Genomic DNA, 15,625 nt, shown 5'->3' with positions numbered 1-15,625 from the left:
CTGAAAGCTGAGCAGCTATCGCTCCCTGGTAGCACGGAGGTGTAATACAGATTATAATGCAAGCTCCTTCTGTCTCTACCAACTCCACAGTCAGATATATAAACTTTGACACATGCTGCAAAGCAATAAAAAACGTGGCTATGATTTATAGCAGAAAACAACGAAAGTGATGAGCCTGGGTTTGCATCCGTCACTGATTCTCTGTACGTAAGGAGAGGTGGCGCATGAAAGCTGCACGCCCAAAACCTCTCCAGGCAGTTTCTGCTCCCCGCAGCCAGCTAGTGCTGACTGCTGCAGCAAAACTGGTGCTAACGACAGCAGAGACGAGCACCAGAACTTTGGCATCATGTGAACGACCCACGTTTCAGGCCGCTACTTACCAAACTTCCCGTTATTAAAGCCAAAAAGCTCGCTCAAGGTCTGACACCACAAGCATGGACAGATGGCCCCCGTTCTCAGCTGCTATCTCCATCTAGGTACAAAACCCAGCTTTTGGGGCACACACAAGCAGGGAAACCCCTCGAGATCTCACCCCTTGCAGCGCTGCCCCGCTGCTGACCAGGCAGCAACCCCACAGCCAGCAGAGTTCAGTAACCTCGGCTCTTCTTCACCTCGGCAGCACAAGTTAACCATTAAAATTCATTTTTCAAAGCCTTCGGGTGCTGCTTTTGCTCAGAACTCCTGCAGCACCGCTGCTCATCCCCCATGCAGCAGCACCCCAAGAGAGGCAGAGGTGTGATGTTCATGGAGAGCTGCAAGTCTCGAGGCAAAACACATTTTTTCTTTTCAAAAGCATGAGTTCTGCTGAGAACGACGTCCTGGTACTACCGGGCAAACCGACCTGCAGTGACAAAATCCATCCCACTAATCAGATACTGGCCAAGGTTTTGCTCTCAGTTGGATACTCCCCAACAGCAGCGACTACAGACTCATTTTTCAGCTGAGAAAAGCATAGGGGAAGAGGCAAACGTTGCCATTATACTTTCTCAGCTGCACCAAAATGCATAAAATCCCGTCAAGGGCTACCCCGCTGCCCAGGGTAACTGCACCAGAGCCAACTCAGCACGTAAAATATTCTTAGCGGATAAAGGAACAAGACAAAGAACAACTCCAAAACTTGCCCACAGATTTTTCCCACAATTGTCAACTCACAACAAAGTTTAGAGCTTTTCTGCATTATTCCAGCCCAGCGTCTGACCACCAGCAGAGCTGATTGCTGGCCACTTGCCTTCTTGCTTTTCAGAAGCCACTTGATGCATTGCTTCGAGTGCTACAGCCTGCGAAATGGAATTACGGCCCTGAAGGTCATTTTGCCATACACTGTTAGCATCTGATAATATTTACCGACTTAATTTGCCTATTTATCCACCAAATTCAGTACTAGGGAAGCATTTAAGCTCTCCAGTGCTCTGAAGATCACCACTAAACATCTCCTGAGGCAGCGGGGAGCGGTCCCACTGAAACACCAAAGTTACAGACAGCTTTACCAAAAGACAACCAGAGCAGGTCGCTACTACCAACCCAACTTTTTGTGTATTAAAACAAGAACTTCAACCAAGTACCTTTAAGAGTTCAACTATCACTAAAGGTTAGCTTTAAGCAGCCCTTAAAGCAGGCCCAGTCAGAGAATCCACACACAGCGGTTAGCATTCAGAAGAACCCATGTAATGAAAATGCTGAAAGACAAACATGGAAACAATTCAAGTCCTAAGAAATCCCAGTCTACTTTTATAAGATGCACCCTACAGCACCACTTCTGAATAGCACTGAAACCATGAAACACTATTCTGTCCATCAGTTATAAAGTCAAGAGGTCATAAGGTCTGTATGTCAGATTATATATATATATATATATATTTCAAAGACAAAGTTATCGATTAAAAAAAAAAAATAACTTGAGGGAGATGAATAACTTTCTACAATGAGCTTTGCTTCCTCAGTATTTTTCTAGATACTTTAAGACATCATTTTTCAGGCTAGAAGGAGCCCAAACTCAAAATAGAGCTGAACAACACAGAACCAGTGGTACAGCCTTCTCCTGCCAGCACCACGAAGAACCATTTCATTTACTCAAAGGCAGAAACTTTTCCTCATGCAGCTAAGTGAGGCTGATCTGTTGCAGTTCTCCGAACAGATGTACTGGCCTTGATGTCCCCTTTCAAGTTTATTCTTTTCTAAATCAAGCCACCGAGGTCTCTCGTGGACATATGGTACACGGACATTATAGCTGCTGTTTTTCTTTGCAAATGTGCTGGGATCTTCTGACCTGGGGTCACACCAGCATAAAGTTACCATCTGCCTGCTCCTGTTACATGATCAAAAAGGAGCGTTTCTGGCTCTTCTGCTACATCAAAACACCAAAGGTGGGTAGAATATTGCACTGCTTGCGGTGAGGGCTTGCTGTATCTCATCTGACCTTGAAACTCTGTCCAAAGTAGCAAAAGCAGCGACCAAACCGGGGTTGGAGGAGTGGGTGTAGCACGGTGCGGACAGCATGGCTCAGAAAAGTCCTGCAGGTTTATCATCGGGGGGCTAAGTTAGCCCTTGTTCCCCAACCTTCCAGTAATTACCTCCAAATAACCTCAGCGCACAAACACTGGGCAAAAATCAGAAGAAAGAGCTGAGACTCAAAGTACTATTTCAGTACATCTCTGCTGGTGTCTCTGCTAAACGCCGCGCAGGATTTCTTGGTCCCTTCTAGAAACACAGGGTAAGAGAAAGTTTGAAAGCAAAGCCCGGCTAAAGTGAAACCAAATCAAAGCTGTTCCACTTACTGGTGGGTTATGTTCTCAGAGAGCAAACATTTTCATTTTTAGTTAGATGAAGACTATAGACGCAGTTTCATTTTGTTCACAGATAAACTTTCCTGTGAGGTCAGAACCGTCGAAGAAGCTTTATGAAGATCCTACCCGCCAGCCTGGGATAGAGGCCTGCTGCATGTTTCCTCAAAGACTATTAGAGCTGAAAAACCGCTGTGCAAAAGCAAGGATTACTCCAAAAAGTACCAGAGAAACAATTCATTTCTGTGTCTAACTTTTGAAAGAGATGCCTTTAGCTGAAATCTCTTCTGACATTTAAAAAACAAATAAATCATTTGCAACATTTACGAAGCCAACCAAGTTCTACTGCACTTTTAATCTGCTGTGATTTCCTGAGATTCTTGACCCCTTCTTAATTGGTGGGATGCCAACAGGTGAAAGGGCTGCTATACCCCTAACTTGGCCACTTTTAGCCTCTTGCACTTAAATCCATCACAGCACAGGATCAGCGCTTAACTGGCTATGAGAAACCACTAACCAAGAGTGCTGTAAACACACCGAGCAAATTAACAAGGAACTGTTTTATTCCCACCAGTTGTCACAACAGCACTATCCACAAAGTTTCCAAAGCAGGCTATTTTTTTTTTCCAAGTAGCAGAACCCCTTTTGTAAAGATAATTGAAAACACTTGTCAGTGGCAATAGCATCACCATCAGCTGTGGTTCATCAATACCTACGAAATAAACTACTCAAAAAGGATGAAACACTTACATAGACCTTAAAAAACAAACAAACAAGCAAACAACAAACATATCCAGGGCAAGAATGAGAAGCTTGTAGGACATTAAAAAACTACTTCCTTGTATTCCATGTTTAGCAGAATCACAGCCCAGGTTTTGAGTAATCTGATGCACGTGGAGTATTTTCATAGGAAACAATCACGGAATATTCACCTTAAGCACGAAGGGAGAGCAAACAAAAGACTTCCATGAAGAACAGCATTTTTGTACCTGCACTATGCACTTCAGCGAACAAATACCACATCCATGTGGGTAAATCAAAATTAGACCAAGAGAAAAACCAGCTGAAACACCTTACCATGTTCGACGAAGACGTTACAGTGCGGGCCCCCATGCCTCGATGACTCCTTCTTCCCTGCTCCTTTGATAAAGTGCAGGGCGGGCAGACTTGGCCTCCTTTGGTCCCCAAGAACTTTTCCAGGCTGCTGCCCCATAAAGCAGCTATGGGCAGCCTTTCCCAGGACGAGAAGCTTCAGCAAAGTCCGTGACCCCTGATCTTCCAGGCTGGGAAGGAGCTCTGAAGGAGAATTCGCTTCAGGTGGGCGTGCTGGCTGCACTCACCGCGTAACAAAGTCACTTGAGGCAAAGACCCAAGGCAAGCACGGCTTCTCCCAACGCTTTCGGTGACAGCAGCAAGGCTTCTTAGGCAGCTTGACGAAAACAAAAAAAAGGCAAGTTAAGAGTTCCGATCCTAACAAGTGTCACCAAACAAGTGTCACCGAAGTTTCACGTCGCCGTCCGCGGCGTCTTCCACCGAGGGCAGCAGGGTCAGGTCACCTCACGCACGCCAGACCCCGCGTGTAGGCTCACCCCGGGCAGGAAACGCTCCTTCCCCCCCCCCAGCGACCAGCGTCGAGGCTCCTTTTTTTCCTTCTTCTTCTTCTTCTTCTTCGTTCTCCTTTTTTTCTTTTTCCTTTTCTTTCGCATAGCATTGAGCCGGCCAAGGCCAACCAGCCGGCACCACCCCCCCTCCCAAAGGCTTCAGGCGGCCCGGCGGGGGCACCTCAGAGCCCGGCGGCCTCCGGCCTCCCCCGGCCTCGCCTCGCCTCCTGCCGTGCCTCTCCCTCGGGGAGAGCTGAGGGGGTACCGGGGGGCCATGGAGGCCGTCGAAGCAGCTCTGGGCCCGCTCTCGGCTGCCTGCCCCCGGCCTTCCTCACGGGGAGGAGGAGGAGGAGGAGGAGCGGGGCTGCAGCCGGGCTCCTGCAGGGAGGCTCCCGCACAGCACCCCCGGGAGGCCGAGCGGGGCCGGCTGCAGGAGGAAAGGAGGAAGAGGAGGAGGAGGAGGAAGGGAGGCTGACAGGAGGAAGGGGGACAAAGCTGAGGAGGGTGTGTGTGGGGGGGGAGAGACCCCCGGGAGAGGGGAGGGAGATGGCGGAACCCGCGGCCGGCGGGCGGTCACAGCCCCTTCCGGCCCCTCCTCCGCCATCGCCGCCGCCTCCCGCCCGCTGCCGGGCCTGTGAGGAGAAATAGGGCTGGGATTGGGGAGAAAATGAGGGAAATGGGGGCTGTGAGGGAATAACGGGGCGCTGAGGGGATGGGGAGCGAAGCCAGTGAGGGGAATGGGGGTGCCACGGTGGGGTTTGAGGGGGGTGCCCCCGCGTCCCTCAGGATGAGGGGTAGCTGAGGGGAACGGGGTGAAGGTGGAAAGGGCGGGTGGGAGAGGTGTTTGTTGATATTACAGCACGCAATGGTGCGAATTGAGGATTAAAGTTGGGCTCTTCCCCTACGTGGAGCACAGCCAAGGGCCCGGAGAGCTCACGGCACAGCCCTTGTCCCTGTTCGAGGCCACCCAAGTGGCTTCCTCCGCCTGTCAGGGAGAGCTGGCTGGCCCTCGGACCACCTACAGCCCCCCTGCCATGAGGGATTTCAGACCCCAGGACAGCTCAGGACCCTGCGTTCCCCACAGGGATGCGGAAGGATGAGGAGACCTCGACCTGGGCAGCTGCACGCCCCGCCAGCAGCTCCTCCGCAGGCAGGGAGCAGTCGTCCTGCCTGCACAAAGGACTTGGCTTCAGTGGATATGCAAAACTTGACACCGAAAACATCCACAGACGCCACGGGAAGAGGCAATAAAACAAACACGATTTTATTCGAGCACCGTTCTGTACCATGCCGGAGTTAAACCCCGCTTTGTTCAGCCCGTTAGCTGTGTAGCACACGCGGTCCCCAAGCTGCAGGGCACAGCCCGTGACGCCGGAGATGTTTTAGTTCCTCGTACATTCTCCGCTTCACCTTGGGAATAGAGGAGGGTCGAGGCAGCAGGATGAGGTCAGGGTGTCTTGGTCAAAGGTCTGCGTCTGCTCCCACTTGACAATGGGAGAACACACAAATGCAATTTCTGCAGTAGCCTCCTGCTCGGGGTAACCATCTGGCCACAGAGTGGCTTGTTTATACGGGCTCCTCCCTTGTGACAAATCCAAACACACTCCACATCTACGCCGCACTCAAGGTCCCTGGCTGACATGTATTTTTCATCTTCCTGCAATAGCATTTGAAACATAGCCCTTCTTTCAGGCCTAAGGGATCCTCCACACCTCTGCTGTAATTGCCTGCTCCTACATCGCTAATTCTCAGCCAGGAGACTGATCCTAAACCATTTTTATTGCATTTTCCCCTTAGTGACTCAAGTACTGATGGTGTTTGTGCTACACATGCAGCAGAGAGAAATTCTGCAACGTTGCCCTGAGACAAATCCAGGGGTACAGCCTCTCAGCAGAATTTCTCCAGGTTTATCTCAGTAATGGAGATCAGCTTTTCACAACGATGATCTATCTACTCAGCTCCAATGCATACCCAGGCTGATCCCACGGATTGAAGGAAGATGAGGAAACAGCTGCCTGTCAACACAGGCTGAGCAACTTGAGGGAGATTTCTTACTAGATTAGTCAGTACCAACCACCCCTTAATGAAAAAGTTGCTCCCTTCTGAGTGCAACTGGAGTATTCTGGATAATCTTTATCAGGTACTGTGGTAGGACTGAAGCAGAGTGAAATCCAGAAGAAATTTCAGTACCTTTTCCATTTACCTTCCCTTACACGGGGGGTTGTTACATCCAACAGCTGCAGTGATATTTTCTCCATTTCCCCTGTAACAATATCTTAAACCACTTGACCGAATACCAAGCCTCAGCACGTTAATTGCCAGTCTTCAGAAACCTGAGACAACCATTTCGAGACTGCCTTTCATCTCAGTGGGATTTCAGTATCTTCCAGGGTCTGCTCGAGGCTTTGTATTTATACCATTCACCTCACTTGAACAGCAAAACTGCACACAGATGATACAGAAGTAACATAATAGCAGCAGTAATTGGATTAATAATCCATTAGCACAGATTTGAAGTCCCAGTGGTTATTACTGGAAGCGAAGGGAGGGGTTGCCGTTCTTCATATTAGTTCATGAATCAACACTAGCACCAAGAAACAGGAAATTTATTTCTACAGATGAGTGATTTGTGCTCTCGTTTCTGCAGGCAACACTCACCAGCGAGGGAACTATTTACTAGCTCCACTTGCAAGCACATCTGTGCTATGTATCAGCCCTGGAATAGGCAGCACAGGCAGGGGCTGTTGCTGGTTTATAAACAGGCTCGATGCTGGCAGACCAGAAATCGAATTGGTCTAAGCTGGTTTAGTGCGTACGTGGGCATTCTGTGTATGTTAATTTTTCCCACCCGTTTCAGCTATGGTTTTGTTCCTAAACCACAGAAACCATAGTTTCTTCTTTTTCATCCCTCCTTCTTAGCTGCCTAGCAAAATCCCGCAGGCTATTTAAAGAACGCAAGAGGATGCTGCTTTTGCTGGAGTCCTCCTTTACATCTTGAGCACTTCCCATTTCAGAGGCATCTATACAGCTCGACCTGCCTATGCAGAGGGGCCCTGGCTTCCCCAGTCCTGTTTGCCAAACCTCCCCCAGTCCCCTCAACTCCCCACTCGTCTCTGGTGGGCAATGCAGAAGAGGCATTTGCCTTACTGTGGGTCATGATTAGTACCTGAAGTCTCTGCATGGAAACTGTGAGCTCTGGCAGCACATCCCATCGCTAGAGAGGTGGATGAGCACTGGTCAATAGCTCTCAATATTTATCGAAGAGAAAAGCCACAAGGATTCAGTCAAATCATCAGTAAATGGCTGCTGGGCACGTCCTTCTATCAGACACCTTTGAAACTGCTTAAGAAAGCTTATCCCTCCCCAACCAGTTTGTCACTCCCATCTCTTATCACTTGCTGGCTTGTGAAGCTACACTAGATGGGGTTGCAGGATCTGCCAACAAGCCCCTCAAACCTTTCTCACAGAATTTAGGTCTGGGCTTGGCACTGGCTGAATGTGCAGAGAGCAGCAATGACCTCTTGTGGCCATGGAGAAAAACGCCAGGAGCCCCATTTCCCCGCCCAGATCAGAAGTGATCAATAAGCAAACCTTTCCTGCTTGTGCTCCTGTTCACAGGTTGAAAAACAAAACTGTCAGGAATCTGGGAGCACGTAACTGGATGAGTCCCACGTCCTTCCCTGTTTAACACATTCCCGAGGCCAAGATATCAGGAATGCTGCAGCGTGCAGATGAAGCAGTCTAGATCTAGCTCATTGTTTCTCAGGTTAAATACTCATTTATTGAGAATAAGCAGCCAAAGTTCATGCTGGGAAGACAGGATTAGCATGAGAAGCCTGGACATGGAGCATAGTTTTAAAAAGATGCTGCTGTGTAGAAAAAAAATAAGGAAAAACATACAAAGAAGGGAACTCATCTGTGCAGGCACATCTTGCTGCAGAGACACCAGCTCCCTTTTCCTGAGATTCACGCTATCAGAACCTGGCACTGTCTCACCTTGCAGGTCTGACAGCCCACAATTGAGAGCACTTCTACCACATTACTGACGGTGCTTTCAAGAGCCTCCTAACCCACCCCCAGATCCTTCCTGACCTGTTAGATGCCTGCAGAGAGGTTGCTGAAGGACAGAGGAACATTTTGCGTTCATCTAAGAGATCAGCAGAACCATTTCCAGGTATCAGATCTCTCTGGGAGGTGGTGCAGTACAGTCTCTTCATCTTTTTTTGCCCTTTACCTGACATAGTTAAGTAGCAGAGACAAAAAGAGTGCTACTGGATGAAATACAGATAACTCAATAGCCTTCAAAAATAGTTTCTGATGTTCCCTTTTCTGAAAGCATCTCATTGCCTGTACATCCCCATAGATGCCTCACAGCAGAAACCCCCGTCTCCCCAAACAGTAGTAAGATAAACAGCTGCTACACTACAGCAGAGGGATAGAAAAAAAAAAAAAAGAAAAAAAAAAGGTATTTTTCTAATTGGAAGATGCAGAGACTGCTGAAGCTTTCGTTCTCTGTGCTGTTCCCATCCATGCTGATGCAGATAACGCTGGTAGCAGCTTTATATACAGACCCAAAAAGTCACCATCAGGCTTTAGTCTTCAACCTTCCCAAGTCATCTTGAGGATGCAATTGTTCTCACATTTCCTAAGGAATCCTTGCAGAACTCAGAAATAACCAATTGCTGGATTTTGCATGGAATGTTCCACTGTCACAGCCCTAGGAATTTAAGTACGATTTCACAGAGGCAGCAAGGGCTAACGTTTGAGTTTTGCAGCAGCAGAATGGATTACCCATGTCCTTGCTTGTCCTTAGCCACTGAGCTCCATAATGCTCTACTAAGTGTTTAGGTAGCAGCGCTGGTGGCAGAGATCCAGCCCTTGTTATTTGGAAAGAAATGAAGCAAAGCTGCTGAAGATTACTACAAACATGATCTGAAGCTGCCACCTAGTGCTTACTCTGGACCACAGGCAGAGCAGTCTGCACCAGATGAAAAGCGAGGAAGGATATTTCTTGTTCCCAGGAAAAGAGCGAGCAATTTTTTTTCCTTTTGCCTGAGGCAAGCATGAGAACTTGAAACATTAGGATTAGATTCAGGGGGAATTGGGGTAGACTTTTTGATTTTTCATCCTTTTTAACAACTATAACATCGTAGTGCAAGCAGCTCTAATACGAAACAACTATATTTATACACACACACAATACACATATAAAACAAACAGTTCTAACACAGCATCAGAGATCTGACAGGACATCAAAATAAAAGCATCACGTCCATTCTATACAGGGAAGGCGAGTGACAACATCTGGCTCAGCATACCCACCTTTAACCAAGGTCCTCAGGCCAGTGTCTTGCTGGGCTCCCTGCCTCCCCCAGCCCTGACAGAGCTGCACAACTCACCTTTCCACGGCATCTTGCAGTGAAGCAATGTTGAGAGAAAGCCACTGTGAACAGTGCCAGGCAATCTACTTACACACTTACCCTGCCTGGAAGACGTGCTGATGATGAAGGTCAAGTTCTGGTTTTAGGGATGAAGAGCAACGGTGGAAGGGGAGGCACCAGGACACTGCAACCATTCCAAGTGTCCTGGCACAAGGAAACTTAAGCCAACTGTAGTTCTCTAGTTAGACTGAATTCATTCCGGAGGAGGATAAACCAATGCACACGCTCCTGAACAACTACCTCTGTTTCAAAAAAATTTATTGAAATACAAAATATTTAATAGAAAACAATAACAGAGCCTCTTCAGAGGACAAGCTTGCCACATCAGGCATATAAAAGGGACTGGCAGGATGCACACAGACTGAGAAGACGCTGCTTGCCTATGGCTACCTGGGTCATGCGGACAGCCACGTCCAGTCTCAAACCCTTGAGACATATAAACCATGAATATCTAAACCCACAATGTGGTTAGACGCTCCTTTCCTCTAAGGACTTGTACTTTTTATTTTCTTTCTTTGAGACTGCAAAACCCTAAGTCAAAAGGACAAACTGGCAGATCTGCATTACAATAAAGAAAAATTAAAAACAATTTAAAAGCCTTTGGGAAGGAAGAAACCAATCGCAAAACACACCCCTTCCTCTCTATTGTTCAACACCAAATTCAGGGGCACTAGACACAGCAACAAGGTATGTCCCCGTTGTATCTGTGTCTTCATAAAGGTCAGATATGTACTGCTGTACTAAAAGGCTATTGTACTCCAGTACTGTTTAGTACTATGGTACTAAAAGGGCTCAGGAGGTATCCAAGGAGTTAAAACGAGCAATTTTGGTAATTTCTGAAGTATGGAATGAATGCCTGGGACTAAAACACTGAAAAAAAAAAATACTGAGGATCAAAAGCTGCCATGGTGGGGCTTCAAATAACCGCTTCTGACACTATCCCTCCAGATCCAACAGCCTCTGCCGGGTTTCCAGAACAATCTCCTCCATCACCTCTGGTTTGAGAATATCCTTGATCTGGAGTGGAAAGAAGAGTAACATTGGCACCAAAGAACAACAACTACCATCACACTCCAAGTTAACTTTGCCAGCCTACTATTTCATATAAAGACCATAAGAAATCAAAGGAGAATCTACTAACAACTCCCAACCTTTACTGGGAGCCATAAACCAGTATTTGGGAAGGGAAAAAACATCTTAACCAGAAGTACAGTTCAAAAGAACACCCCATCTAGCTGCGTGTACTGCCACTGTGGATGAAAGAAAAAGCCACTTCAGATCTTAGCCATTTATGACAGGAGAACTGCTAACGACTGTCCTGGCAGAACCTACAACCTCACGGAGCAAAGGTGTGCAACAACAAGAGCTCAAACCGAGGGAGCATTCAGCACGTGCAGAATTGCTATAAACAGAAGGCCAGGCTCTGTATGATACACGAGGCTTGCTTTTTCACTTGTTCTCAAACTGCACCTTAGCCTCATGCAAACTCTAATGCAATGCTGTTTTCACAGGGATCACAGATGGTCCATAATCCTACCCAGCAAGAGATAAACAACACGTATCTAAAAATTAACTATTTCTCTATAGAAATAGGTGGGCTTTGCCAGAGCCAGAACCCTTCAAACTATTCCTGAAAATGTCCCAAGGCAATTTATGTCATGTGTAAGGGAGAAGTTCGTATTATCACTCACTACAAAATCCTTTGGAAAGATAAAAAGCCCTAGCACATAACTTATTAACTTCAGCAGCAACTGATGCAGCCTTTCCAATCCCTCCCCAGAGTGTGGAATAAAGTACACGACACTGGCTTCTGTACCTGATGAGAAAGGGATGCCTCATAGCAATACAGGATGCTAGTGTCAAAGAGCATCATCTTCTGAGTAGCCAGAGCCACAATGCAGTTTCGGAGCCGTGAGATCACCTCCCGGTCAGACAAGGGAACTGGCTGAGGAAGGACAGACAAAAAAAAGAGATGAATACACAGGAAAATAATGCAAACCTACTGTAAAAAACGTTTTGCCACAGATCTAAAACCCGTTTCTTGAAAGCCTCAAGTTATTGATGTGCCTCTTGGACCACATTAAACTAGCAAAGCACCACTGGTAGAACATGGTTCGTCATCCTCCGTGTCCTCTCACCTCTAGGTTGGTGGTGAAGCCCCCTGCCTCTTCATCTTTCTGCTCCGTGGTTGGGTAGATCCAGATGAAACCGTTGTTGCCGAGGATCACGGATGCACCACAGGGCAAGTCGTGGAAGTGAGTCTTCTGACGTTTCACAAGGGAGGGCGAGACCTGAACGAGCACACCCTGGCCAAGCTGCGGAAGAGACCACGATACTCAGCCTGAGACATGAGCCACCATGGCTAACATCAAGTCACTGGCATGTACTCCATTTTTGGGCTAAGAACTGACCAGTTTTAACATCCTTTCCTGTGAAACAGTGAATATAAAACCTGCCTGCCTCTGGGAGTGCTGGGAGGATTAGCTAATGCCTGTGCAGTCCTTTGAAGATGAAGAATACTCTAAGTGCTTAGCACAAATGTTAATAATATCTCGATCGTAACTAGACATCAACCATTCCTGCAGAAAAATGAGGACTGAGGCCCAATTTAGAAGAACACTTTCCCTCTTAATCCAGTCGCTGTCCTTCACCCTTTGTGCAATAAGCACACTTCGCTTTCATCTTTTAAGTGCTAATACCCTCAGTCTAGTAATCCTGACTGCAGCCTGCGCTCCAATGGCCCCTTGGCTTATTTCAATGCGCAAAACCAGAGATAAATGCCGACTGCCTAAAGCCTAAAATAGAGCCCTGGAGTGAGAAACAAGTCACAGGGGCAATGACCTGCAGAAGAGGAACGATGAAGTTTGAGCCAGAAGATTTTTCTCCCTGGGTTTCAGCTCCCAAGCAGCTAGTGGGGGAAAACAGGACTCACAAGCCATAACAGTGACAGCAGCAGCTCAAAGCGCGCGCTCTCTGCATTGGGGAACTCTGCCTTGTGCTCCAGCGTGAGAGCTAAGCCTCTTCCTAACCTGCACAAATGGGTTATAACACCTTGTTCTTCTCCAGCTTTTCTTAAATATCTCCCCAAAAGTCCAAATTGTGCTTTGGCCTATATCGTTACCTTGATATAAATTAAATCAATTCTACTGACATGGATAGAGTTGTGTTATATTTGAGAAAGGCCTGGCCTTCTAACACAGGACCACTAGCCTAGCTGTAACTCTCTGATATGCTAAATGGTGCCCTTCACCAGAGCTCTCCCCAAAGGGAGATCTCTTTTTTCCACCCTTCTCATACCCCTCTTTTTGTAGCAAGCAGATGCCATCAGATAAAAAGCTCTGAACTGCTGCCAATTCCAGCCAGTTATGCTGTTTGGTAAACTCTTCAAAGCCAAATTGAACAAAATTAGGCCAAGACCAAGTGCTTTTGAGCAACTTACCTTCCCGTATTTCAGACTCCGGGTGTGCAGCGATACAGCCCCATCAGAGAACACAGACTGGACCTCTGCCTGTCAGAATCAGTCAAGGAAACAAGCTCCCTACTGCTGCTCAGTGCCAAGAGCAACTGGCTGCCCACAGCAGAGAGCTCTCTGTGTCAGCCAGGCTGGCCGAGGTCTAGCTGTTCCCCCTGTGCCCCCTGACTCTTCTGAGTACAAGCAGTGCAAGGATACACTGATGAGGTCCCCTTCCTGCAGATAGTCCCTCATTGCAAGCTCGTCTTCTGCCGATCTCCTTCTCTGAAAAGAACAATGACAGAAAAGTTACACAGCACTCAGAATTAGAGAACATTAATTAATACCTACACTAGGGGGGGGACCATCTCTTTAGGATGCTGTGAAAAACGCAATCTGGTCACCAAGGGAAGTCAGGTAAACTGGTCAGCACACCTTTAAATCATGGAAGCGTTTATGTCCAAATAACCCTAAAAGTTGAAGTTTATTAGAGCACTGCAGACTCTCCTGCAGGCACAAAAAAAAACAACACTACTCATGTGCTAACTGTGGGAAGGGCTCTAGAGCTTTCTGCTGTGAAAACAGAAGAAGACAGGGCTCTGACATGTCTCTGCACAAACCGCACTCACCAGTTCCCCACCAGGTAAATTCATAGACGACAGCAACAAGACTGAATCTAGCCTGGAATTGGTTTCCACTTTCCATCGTTTCTGCTGAACCTGGAAAAGAAAAGTTCTATTGCTGCACACTCAGAAAATGAGAAAGGTCTTCAGTGCCTGACAGCTTCACACCGAAAGGCCACAAGCAGTGATGTGACCACGACATCCCACCCCAGGGCCTGCACAAGTGCTTCCACCAGCACTGAGACAAGCGGGAGTTGAGACAGCACCGCAGCCTACTTTTAGCTTCACCTTTTTGAAAAAACACATGCTAACAGTGCTTCTGTAACCAAATATATTCTTCTCTGTTCTCAGTATGGGTTTTATTCAGTTCTTTTTAGACTGTAGGAGCATCACATCCAACCCTGCAGCACTCGGCTGTCCCGCAGCGCCAGGCACCACAACGCCCAGACAGCAGCACGCTTTTAGGAGCCCCCTAAAACCTCGCCTGCAGGCTTTACCTCCGTGATCCTCCCAACCACGATGTCGCCGACTTCGCCGTTGTACCTGGCGGGGGCACAGACAGCAGTTTATTCATTATTAATCCCATCTTTCCCCACAGCAACCACCCACACCTTACCTCCCGCACCACCCACACCGGAGCCGAGACTGAGGCGCTCACCTGGTCTTCAGCGCCTTGACGCACACCAGCTTGTTCACCCTCTCCACAGCACCGGCCACCGAGGCGATCAGCTTCTCCTCATCCACGTAGGTGCCATGGCCCCTGTGGAGGGAACAGGCACCTGAAGACAGCCCCGCACCGGCTACCGGTCACCTCCCCGCCGCTTCCTCCGCCTCCCCACCTCATGTAGCCCGTGTCTGTGGTGATGGTGTCCCCCGGCGCCACCAGGTGCTTCTCTTCGCCCCGCGACCCACTCGGCGCCACCGCCTTGCGGGCCACCGGCAGCCTCATGGCGACCGCCGCCATCTTGGAGACGGGCGGCGCGGCGCCGGCTCCCCCTTCCATACGCGCCTTCCGGCCGCCATCTTGGCTGCTGGCAGAAAGCGGCGCGCCTGAGGCGTGGGCGCCGCCATCTTGAGTGAGGGACGCCGTGAAGGGAGGGGGGGGGGCAGCGTCAGGTGTGGCGCCGCCTTCGCGCCGGGCGGCCATTTTGGTTGCTGGCACGACCGGGAGGCGGGGGCTTCACTGCGTTGGGATCGAAGGGAAGAGGGCGGCCATGTTTAGTGCGGGCAGGGCGCCTTCACCGCTGTGCCAGGCCTCTGAGGTGCTGAGGCGGGGGGAGCAGCCCCGGCATGGAGTTCCCCGACCCCAGCCCCTCAGCGCTGTAGCAAAACGCTCAACCTGAGGGAGAGCAGGGCCCCCAGGCTCTTAATTTCTGCTTATGTGTGTGTGTACATGCAAATTATTTCCAATTTTTTTCAGAGATGATGCTGTTATCGTCTCCCAAGGTGAAATAAAGGCGCCAGGAACAGCTCCTCACACCACCACCGTGGAGGTGCTGAGCACTGACCCCGTTACACAGCACTGCCGGCCCCCAAGAGAAAGCCTTGGCTTAAACGAGGGCTGAAGGATTCACCCTTAGCAGAGCTGCTCTAGCATTAAGTAACACAATTGTGTGGAAGTTTTACGCATTTCCTTCAAACGCCAGTTAGCGTCTCGGAGCTGCTGAGAAAATACAGGGGAAAAGAGAAGCCAGGGCTGACCTTCCCTGAATGCTTTGCTTCCTCAGGA

The 15,625-nt window shown here is 48.6% G+C and overlaps 2 protein-coding genes across 3 annotated transcripts in view; both read right to left on the bottom strand.

Annotated features, from left to right (window-relative positions):
* ABL1 (ABL proto-oncogene 1, non-receptor tyrosine kinase) overlaps positions 1-4,952 on the bottom strand; it is a 69,592-nt gene extending 64,640 nt beyond the window's left edge. Inside the window, exons 1-2 of one of the 2 annotated variants that reach the window (XM_084494126.1) lie at positions 4,370-4,952; positions 3,858-4,209 (exon numbers count right to left, since the gene is read on the bottom strand). In XM_084494126.1, the coding sequence (XP_084350252.1) occupies positions 3,858-3,993 (136 nt within the window). In that variant the 5' untranslated portion in view covers positions 3,994-4,209; positions 4,370-4,952. Of the gene's footprint in view, positions 1-3,857 lie in introns of both variants that reach the window. The other variant, XM_084494125.1, reaches the window with a different exon arrangement.
* Positions 4,953-10,063: 5,111 nt separating this feature from the next.
* Positions 10,064-14,981, bottom strand: EXOSC2 (exosome component 2). Its single transcript, XM_084494114.1, has 9 exons — positions 14,736-14,981; positions 14,555-14,656; positions 14,394-14,439; positions 13,903-13,992; positions 13,493-13,558; positions 13,262-13,330; positions 11,961-12,137; positions 11,639-11,767; positions 10,064-10,839 (listed from the first exon to the last, which is right to left on the bottom strand). Exons 1-9 carry the CDS (start codon positions 14,897-14,899, stop codon positions 10,759-10,761), a joined length of 924 nt encoding a protein of 307 aa, XP_084350240.1. The 5' UTR covers positions 14,900-14,981; the 3' UTR covers positions 10,064-10,758.
* Between the last annotated feature and the right edge of the window lie 644 nt (positions 14,982-15,625).

The sequence above is a fragment of the Aythya ferina genome (assembly GCF_964211825.1).
Source record: "Aythya ferina genome assembly, chromosome: 20".
Lineage (NCBI taxonomy): Eukaryota > Metazoa > Chordata > Aves > Anseriformes > Anatidae > Aythya > Aythya ferina.
This window is presented reverse-complemented; position numbering and strand designations above follow the sequence as displayed.

Coding starts and splice junctions, on each gene's coding strand:
- EXOSC2 (XM_084494114.1), bottom strand. CDS start 14,899: ATGGAAGGGGGAGCCGGCGCCGCGCCGCCCGTCTCCAAGATGGCGGCG. Junction 13,993..14,393: donor TGGTTGGGAGGATCACGGAG/GTAAAGCCTGCA, acceptor TTTCTTTTCCAG/GTTCAGCAGAAACGATGGAA. Junction 12,138..13,261: donor GGAGTCTGAAATACGGGAAG/GTAAGTTGCTCA, acceptor TCTCTTCCGCAG/CTTGGCCAGGGTGTGCTCGT.